This window comes from Mustela putorius, unplaced genomic scaffold (assembly GCF_011764305.1).
Source record: "Mustela putorius furo isolate JIRA1106 unplaced genomic scaffold, ASM1176430v1.1 tig00003834_pilon_pilon_pilon, whole genome shotgun sequence".
Taxonomy (NCBI): Eukaryota; Metazoa; Chordata; class Mammalia; order Carnivora; family Mustelidae; genus Mustela; species Mustela putorius.
In genome coordinates, this window is record NW_025421987.1 from 135,294,210 (window position 1) to 135,303,683 (window position 9,474).

The following is a 9,474-nucleotide window of genomic DNA, read 5'->3' on the forward strand; positions in this document are numbered from 1 at the left end:
TTATTTGTAGATTTTCAAGTTTTAGATTTGTTTCAAGTGGGAAAAAATTGCCTTATGTACAACAGGCAGAAGTTCAAAAGAAAACTCACATAGTATATGCACACAGTTTTTGGTGAGAGCAGTCTTTTTCTTTCTCTTAGCTTTTCAGCTTACTGTGCTGGATACTCCATTTTGTGGTGGTTTAAGCAGTTTAGATGGCCAGAGTAGACTAGATACTTGAGTAACCGGGTAGGAGCTAGAGTACATACAAAAGTCTTTGACTTGTCTATTTTTTTATTTAGGATAATTTTATTAAGAAAGTTTCTTTCAGTCAGGTGCTAGCTCATCTCTTAGAATTGATAGGTTCTTTTGTTATATAGACATCTCTTTTAAAAAGTGTTCTTAGAAATGCATTTTTCTTTTTCCGATGCTAGCAAATTGAATGACATGTTTCACCTAGATGGCTATTCTCTTGATGACTCCATTGAAGAAAAAAAATTTTTTTTCTCTTCTGTTGAAGAAAACTTGGCTTATTTTCATCCCCCATCCACTCTTGTCATTTTTAAAAATTTGATTTCAACTTTATTTTTGCTTTTCTTTCACACTGATCCTTTGTGTTGCATCAAGTTCTTGATCAGTCCTTGCCCTCAACTAGTCTTGTACTTAAGTAAATGTTTCTCACTTTTCCCCTTCAGTTGGAATTTTAAGAATCTCTTCTGAGTTAATAATTCATCTGAGGTTTTCAAGCATTGTTAGATCTAGAAGTTTTCTATCCCAGAAGAGACTTACCTTTGCTATTGTGTGGGCTCAGTAGATGCATGGAAGGTGGATCAGGAAACAGATGCAAATAGATACTGATGGCAAAGTGAAAAATACTGTACAGACAAAGTATGTATTTATTGTCTCAGGTGGTTTTGATTCTTGATTTTGTTAGAATTATATAATATGTGGTCATTGCAAAAGAAAACATTGCAAACAATTCAGAATCATATTACACAGAGAGGGAGACCTTCATGTTTTTAGCTTCCCAATACTTTCTCTACCATGCTGTGATTATCTCTGTTAATAGTCTGGTGAATATCCCCAGGCTTTTTTATAATTTATAAATATATATTTATAATTACATTTTTAATCACAAGTATTTTATAGAAGTGGCAGAATGCAACAGCTTGCTTTTTTTACTTAACATATTTCTGTTTTATTCCACCACATTACAAATTGGTGTACCTTATACTTTTTACTGGCTGATTGTATGATTATATGGATGTCCTACAATTTAGTTCACCAGTTTGTCATTGATGGACACGTAAGCCATTTCCAATTTTTCAATACTTAAAAACACAGACACAGGGAGCATCTATATCCATATATATATTATATATATATATATAATATATATAAATTTTTGCCTACTTCTGCAACTTTTTCAATAGGATACTGACCTTATTGTGTTGTGTGTGTTGCAAATATTATTTTCTTGTTTGTCTTTTGATTTTGCTGCTTCTTACTAACTGCACCATTAAATATAACAGATAAGTAAAATTATTCTTCTGAGGTTACACTAAAAACAGACTCAGATTTTATAAATAACCTCTTTTTTTTCTGATGCTATTTTAAAGCTAACTGGAAAGCTAATTAATACTTTTAGATAGGACAAAGAATTTAAGAAGGTTGTACAGTAAAAAGTGTGTTTGAGATTGGGTCCCTTTGAATGGAAATTTTGGTTTTGGTCAGCATTCCTAAAACCATTCTTGACAATGTACTGTTGAATTACAAGAGGGTTATTTAGTGAGAAAACAGACAAATATTAGGAATGACAGTTCAGCATATAGACATACTGTATTCACACCCAACAACACTTTCCCTCAAATTTTTGATGGTAAATTGAGCTCATATAAATCAAATTTTAACATGTACTTGAATGGAATTATGAAAGAAATCTTTTTATAAAGCAAATAATCATACCCAATCAATCTACTATATATTTACTTAAAGTGTGAAGTAACTTTAAGTACATTGTTCAAATTTTTAAAGTGAAGTTGCAAATGAAAGCTACATAATATAGTTACTTAGGATGGGAGGGAGGTATTACAGATTTCTTATATTTAGCCTATGCTCCCTTGATTTGGGGAGATTTGAGAAAATGTTAAGTACATTCTGTTTAATCCTTTGAAATTCATATACACATATAGTCTCTGTGTTATATATTAAGTCTTAAAACTAACCCAATAAGCTTTTTTTCTTCCTGGCTTGTAGTATACTTCACCTCGCAGTGGTATCTTCTGAGTAAACCATCAGTCTGTGCTTAGTTAGCATGTGGTGAGTGAAGAATAATGTCTTGTGTCTTTTGTGCAAAAATCAAATGTATTGCATGATACTAACCATTTCGCTGGAATTCTTTTGCTCTGTTGTTTAATGAATATATGATTATGCCATGGGTTAATATAGGTATTTTCTGTTAATTCTGTTTTATAGATTAATAATATATAGATTAATAATCACCACCACCAGTAAGAGTTATATAATTTTAGGAAATTTTGCTTCTTTAAATAATAATTGAAAGTTTAAAAATTCCTCTTTAAAATTTTATTAATTGAAAAAAATTTATTTTATCATCTTTTTTGTGTTTTTTTTTCCCCAAGAATGGTCTTGGTAATTAAATTAATAAAGATTGTGAAAGAGAAATGAAAAATCATTTTATAGATAGAGGTGAAACGATATATTTCACAAAACCAGAATTTAAAATACTGTAAGGCCCACTTATCAAAGCCAACCTGAAGTAATGAAAAACTAGTAAAGTTGATTTAAAATAAATGCAGTTTTATTACTTCCTGGGATCATATTGTACAACAAGGACACCTCTGTCCCGAGGAGACCTTTAAGCAGCCTGCTTTGATTGAATGTGGCTGTTTGTAGTTAGCATATTGTTATGAGGAAGTGAAGGCATCTATACTGTCTTCACCATTTAAACACCCCTGCCATCAGCTCCATGTATTAGTCATGCTGGTGGCTTGAGTTGGCAAGAACCTAACATTTAGGATACATCTTTACCTCTGACTTTGCTGCTATTTTTACAAATGAGAAATAAGTTGGATTGCAGTTAATAGAGCTTTGTTGAATTAAGATAAAGATTCTCTGTGACTGTTAATTCGGCTAGGATTCAGCTAATGGTATCAGGGTTTCAAATGCCAAATATACAGTTTTTCTTTTTTAATCTTTTAGCTTTAAAAATCACATATGATTGCATTTGAGTCTCATTTTGATTTTAGTGTATATCAGTTTACTTGCCTTAGTGCTTATCTAGAACTATCGTTAGTCTTTAAGTCCCTTAAATTTTCCTTTTTTCATGGTATTATAAGTACTGCATCATGCTTGTCTTTGTATCATTTAAATACTATCATTTATCACAGGAATTGTGTACTATGTAGCATTTTATCGATTGATTAATTGATTGTCTCTTCAACTTTTATTTTGAAAAATTTCAAACATAAGATTTTTAAAAATGGTGCAGTGAACACATATATACCCTTCACCTATATTCACCAATTCTTAACCTTTTGCAAGATTTCCTCACTTGTTTTCTCGCTCTTGCTCTTTCTACATATATATCTTCCCCCTCTTAGCACTTGACCATTGCTTGCAAACAGTTGTGCTTGCAAACATTTGACAATTACTTGCAAACTTGCAAAATAAATACTTGAGCAGATATCTTTAAGAACAAGAGCATTTTCCTACAAACTCAACAATACAATTAACCACTCTGAGGAAATTTGGTATTAACATAGTACTGTTACCTAATACTAGTAAATATTCATATTTTTCCTGTTTTTCAAATAATGTTTTTGATAATTTTTTAAGTTCCAGGATCCACTCAGAGATTGCACATTGCATGTCATTGTTATGTTTTTCTAGTTTCCTTTAAACTAGAAAAGGTCTCTCAGCCTTTTTCTTTTTTTTTTTTTTTTTGGTCTTTCATGACATTGACATTGTGCAGCATTATTGAATCATGCATGAATGTCTTTTTTCACAATAGTACAAGCTAAGGGTTCAAAATAATAACTGACACAGAAACTTAAATATGATAGAAGATCTTTCTCTCATCTTCTCTAGGTTTCCAGGACCAACATGATTATTGAGCAAGTTTTATAAATAATACACTATTGGATGTACATCATGAATATCAGTGGATTATATTTTTCACTTATAAATTGTAAAGACCTTCAGACTTTAAAACTTTTTCTTTCCATTAAATATGTATTAAAAGTTTCTATTAATTTTATTTAGTAATTTATTTTTGTGGCATTTTAAATTAATCTGGCTACTGGCTTTTAGCATTTTAATCAGAGAAACCTTGTTAGGTTTCTCATTAGCATCATTTCTCTTAGCATTTTCAGGTTTTTATAATTGAGTTTGTTAATTTCTGATGAGGCATAGTTTTTTTACACCAAAATGCTGTTTGTCCTTTGCTGCCATGCATTTCATCCTGGGAGAATTGCAATATGTAGAAAAGCCAGCACATTAGAGAAAAGGAAAGAACTCTCTAACCTGTTTAAATCTAAATAGCCACGTCCTTGTGAGGTTCTGCCAAGTCAGCACACGTACTCCTGGCTTCTCCAGCTATGACCAGTAGCCTTCAGGACAGGTGAAAGGTGGCAATTCCAGATGTCACTGAAACGTCCTGTCTTTCAGGATTGCTGATCTGTAGGATCTATAGGTCAGAAGAACATTAATTTTTAGATTTTCTTTTTTGGATTTAATATTTAGAGAATATTTCTACTTTAATCCCTAGACCATAGAATATAATTTTATTTTAACTTGAAAAAAGCCAATCTCCCAAAAAGTTGGCTTAAAAATTTTTTTCTTTATCCTTTTTTCCTTATTCTTTTCCAGTCATGGCTCCGATCGTCGTCTTGAAGAAACAGGGTGGTGGTGTGGGGCAGGCATGGAGCACTGTCTGCGTTTGTCCTTTTGAGAAGAGCAAGCTGTTATTCAGGGCCTGTTACAGAGCCAAAGACCAAGATAAACCTGACATTGGCCTGCAGATATATTGCAGAATACCTTTCAGATCGAATACATCAGCGGAGAGATGGTGGTAGTTTTTTTTCTTTTTTGTTGGGAGGAGTTTATGTTGTTTTAAAGATATTTTGAATAACTCAACCTGACTTATGGGCTCATTTAATGTTCCTTTTTTCCATTCTTTTTGTCCCTCTTTTTAAAGAACTGCTTGCCTTTCCTATTTATTTTTAGGGTGATTTCTTTTTAAAGACTTGTGCAATACATTTTGAGGTGAAACTTAGTAGATTTTTTTCTGATAAACTAGAACATTTAATTGAGTATTTTATCCAGATTGATTTGTTGAATATTTGCTAAAGACTAGTTCTTTAAGCTATACATATGATAAATCCAAACAGCAGTACCTCATTGTTTACTTAGCTTTTGTACTTATATTTTTCAGAGGAAAAAATACTACTGTAAATTGTAAATAGTCAATATTGTATTGTATGCATACTGTATTGTATGCAGATCGTGACTGTTGGCAGTGTCATCTTGGAAGAACAGATAAATAAAGTTTATTTACTATATAAAATTTGATTACTGTGCTTTTTTACTGTGTTGGAATGTACAAAATAGGTAAATAATGTTCTATCTGGGTGAATATTTTGAGGAACTGTTTGTCAAGATCGCTAAACCCTAACCATTTGGAAAGATTTTTTATGTTCAAAATTAGCATGACCAAGTTAGAAGAAGTATGGAAACAAAAAATACTTCATGATGTGTGTTTCAGGAGTCTGCCAACTTGGGGATGCCTCCTGTCTCTGGAGTAGACCATACTCTGATTCTTTTTAAACTTAATGAGAGAGCATCTCTTGGACAGGAAGATGGGAACTGTTCAGAGGGTTTCACACACCCTTCATATTCTGGCAAACACAGTACTCAGTATGTGGGTATACCTAACCTCTGCCTCAAGATGGGGTCTCAATTATCCAGACAATGTGGACCTTCGCATTACTGGTGTATCTTAGGTGTGATAAAGAATGGGCAGCTCGGAGGGGTCATGACCGGTGGGTCTTCCTAGCTAATCCATAGCTGATTCCTTTGAGGACTACTGTTTTAGCAAGGGGAGGGCGTCTTCTTACCCACCCCTCTTTGTTTAAATCAGGATTCACTTAAGGGGCAAAATTTTGTGCCACCAGAGGGCTTATGACAACAGTCATGACTTCTTTTTAATACATCTTTTCCTAAGGTAGAAATTGTGGACTCCTCTGAAAGTTATATACAACTTGCTACTGATGTGGTTATGGAGCTAAGCATATCAGCACCCTTTTCCTAGAAAGGGTCAGAGTCAGATAGTATTTGCTTTAAAGGCCAAACAGTCTAGGCCACAAGCCACGCTACCCCCGCTCCCACCCCGTCACTGGAGTACAAATACAATCCTAGGTAATATATAAATTAATGACCATAGCCATGTTTCAGTAAAACTTCATTTGTAAAAGCAGGTGGCAGGCTGGATTTGGCTCACAGGCTTTGGTTTGCCAATCCTTGAGGAAGTGAACAAGCTGGATCTTAAACATCAAATTTGGGGAAGGGTGCCCATTGGTTAAATCAGGGGTTGCTTGTTTTTCCTCAGTGCAGGTTTTTAGCCTCTCTTTCAGAAGAAACTACAACAAATTCAGTTCGCTTTGATTAAGAATGATGATGACATTTTCTCAATGACTTGTTTCAGCAAGAAGTTTCAAGTCTTACATTGAACCCAGTGTCAGGGTCTCAGACCCACCTGGGACCTTTTCTTGAAAACCCCCCTATAACTGAGTCTGATTAATGCCTGGGGAAATGAGAATTTTCCAGAAATACTTACAGGATGTGTTTGCATCACAGACTGCTGAGTACTTTGCCCTCTACTCGGATTGTTACTTGTAGACAAAGAAGGAGGTTTGTGATGGCTGAGGGTCAGCCCAAGGTTGCAGAGAGAGAGCTGTGATCCCCATACTTAGATCCTGACCCTGGGGCTCTGAACCCAAGACTTACTCCAAGACCTCATGACTGCAGCACATGAAAAGGTTGATGGAGTAAATTTATTGCCAGGAAACTAGCATTTCACTTTGAAAGGTGTTAGATGCTAGAAAGATGTTGCATTCGCAAGTTTTTGGTAAAAATTTCACTTGTAGCTCTAGGAATTAATTTTATACCCACTTTGTTTAGGTCAGATGCATGTGAATCTTGGTAGACAACTACCTGTATGTTGATGTCTATCTTAGTCTCTTCACGCTGCTATAACAAGAATTCCACCAAACTGGGTGGCTTATAAACATTGAACATTTATTTCTCACAGGTCCATGGTCTGAGAAGTCCAAGATCGTGGCACTGGCATATTTGGTGTCTGGTGAGGGCCCACTTCCTAGTTCATAGACGGCTTTTCACTCTGGCCTCACATGGAAGGAAGGCAGGAGCTTGGTTTCTCTGGCCCCTTTTATAAGGGCATTTATCCCATTCATGAGGGCTCCACCTTCATGACCTGATCACCTCCCAGAGGCCCCACTTCCAAACACCATCACACTGGGGGATAGGTTTTAACCTGAATTTTGGGGGGACACAAACATTCAATCTGTAACAACTTGAAAATTTTTGAATTAGGCATTTATAAATTAAAGGACTGGAACATCATTTATGGGTTTTTTTGTTGCGTGTTTCCTTCTCTTCTTACAAAAATTCACTGGCCAGAAAAACTGCCTGTGGAGAAAGAAGGGCACAGACACTAGAAGCATGCTTATGCCTTTCTCTTGGTGCAGGGCTCAGAGGATGGGGATGGCTTCCTTGTAGCTTCCTTAACCCTCCATAGTAAGCAGGGATCCGAGGCTGAAGGAGAAAATAATGTGTTGGGACTGAAATTCCTTTAAACAGGAAAGAACTTTTCATTATATTTTCTTTCTGATTCTGAAAAATTTAGGTTCATTGTGGACAATTTGGAGAATACATTTTAAAAAGATAAAATAATCTTTCAGAATCCCCCACCAAGAAAACACCACCATGGGGCACCTGGGTGGCTCAGTTGGTTAAGCTTCTGCCTTTGGCTCAGGTCAGGATCCCAGGGTCCTGGGATTGAGCCCCGCTTCAGGACCCCTGCTCAGCGGGGAACCTGTTTCTCCCTCTCTGCTGCTCTCCCTCATGCTCTCACTCTCTCACACATGAATAAATAAAGTCTTAAAAAAAAAAAAAACCAACCACTATTACTACTTTGGTGCCTTTATTTCTATTCTTCTTCTTATTATTATATTTTTTGGTGTCTTTAATCATGACTATTTTTCTAAGGTGTGAATGGATGTATGGGAGCACAGGCCGTGTGTGTGTGTGTGTGTGTGTGTGTGTGTGTGTGTGTACATACATGCCTACATTTATATGTCTATTTACATTCAGGGCCATTAAAGTTTCTTTGAAACTATTTCTAATTGCTGCATATTTTCTTCAATGGATGCATCATTGTTTAATCCCTTTTTCTCCTGTTGAACATTTAGTTCAGGTGTAGTTAGTCACTTTCATTTAATACTCCAAGGTGATCTTCCTGTCCATACTGTAAGCACACTTGAAAGAAACAGTCCAGGACCAACCTGTCTTTCTCTCAACAGCCCTTAGTTTCCAAACAAGGAGACACATTTTACATAACTGTGTGCCCCATTTGTCTGGCATCACTTCCCCTAACATTCCAAAGACGTGATGCACGGGGGAACATTCTGAGTTCGTACAGTCTTAGAATAGTACATGTCAAAACTGGGCTTCACCCAAATTGGAAGTATCAAAGATGAAATGGCAGTGCCTAGAGCACACTCTCCATGGTAGTGTGGAGGGTTGGGTACAGTGGAGGTACAGGCAAGGCAGCAAGTGGCTTTCCTTTCATCCTTGAGCCATTTGTTTCTATAGTAGTAACAATTTCTTGGGCTTTGATTTAGCGCTCTCTTTAGTTAGGTTTTGTTGTTATGTTCTTTAAAAGTGTTCAAACACTGAACCTATGTATACCTTTCCTCAATGACACAGTAAACAGTACAGCCATTTTAAAATCCAAATATTTTCCCCTAAATCAGCCTAAAATGCAGCTATTGGTACATATCTTACACTTCCCCACTTACTCATTCCCCCCGCTGCAGGAAGACTGCCTCTTGATTACCCCACACCTGGATTAGGCAGCCTTCCCCTTTTAAATTGGGACTATTTCATGTTTCCCTGTCCCTCTTGCTCTCTCACTACTATCCGTTAAGACTGGGTAGACAGATGATTTGTCTTTTTTACTCATAGGTCTCCAGGAGATGTTGACACAAGGTCTGGTGTGGATCCTGAGATCCTGGCCATAATGTCTGATGCAATGATTGGATGAGACTTCTGGGATGCCTTTTGGGAGGAGGCTCAGTGTATTTTATGGGCAGTCAGGAAGGAAATGAATATTTATGATCCAGTGAGAGGATTGGATGACTGTTTCCAAGTCTTCACATACTTTGTCATCTGACT

At 35.9% G+C, this 9,474-nt stretch overlaps 1 protein-coding gene across 1 annotated transcript in view; it reads left to right on the forward strand.

Annotated features, from left to right (window-relative positions):
- Nucleotides 1–5,566, forward strand: part of GOLGA4 (golgin A4) — a 136,153-nt gene extending 130,587 nt beyond the window's left edge. Inside the window, 1 exon segment of the mRNA XM_045089111.1 lies at nucleotides 4,870–5,566. Within this exon segment, the coding sequence (XP_044945046.1) occupies nucleotides 4,870–4,893 (24 nt within the window). The 3' untranslated portion in view covers nucleotides 4,894–5,566.
- The last annotated feature ends 3,908 nt before the right edge of the window (nucleotides 5,567–9,474 follow it).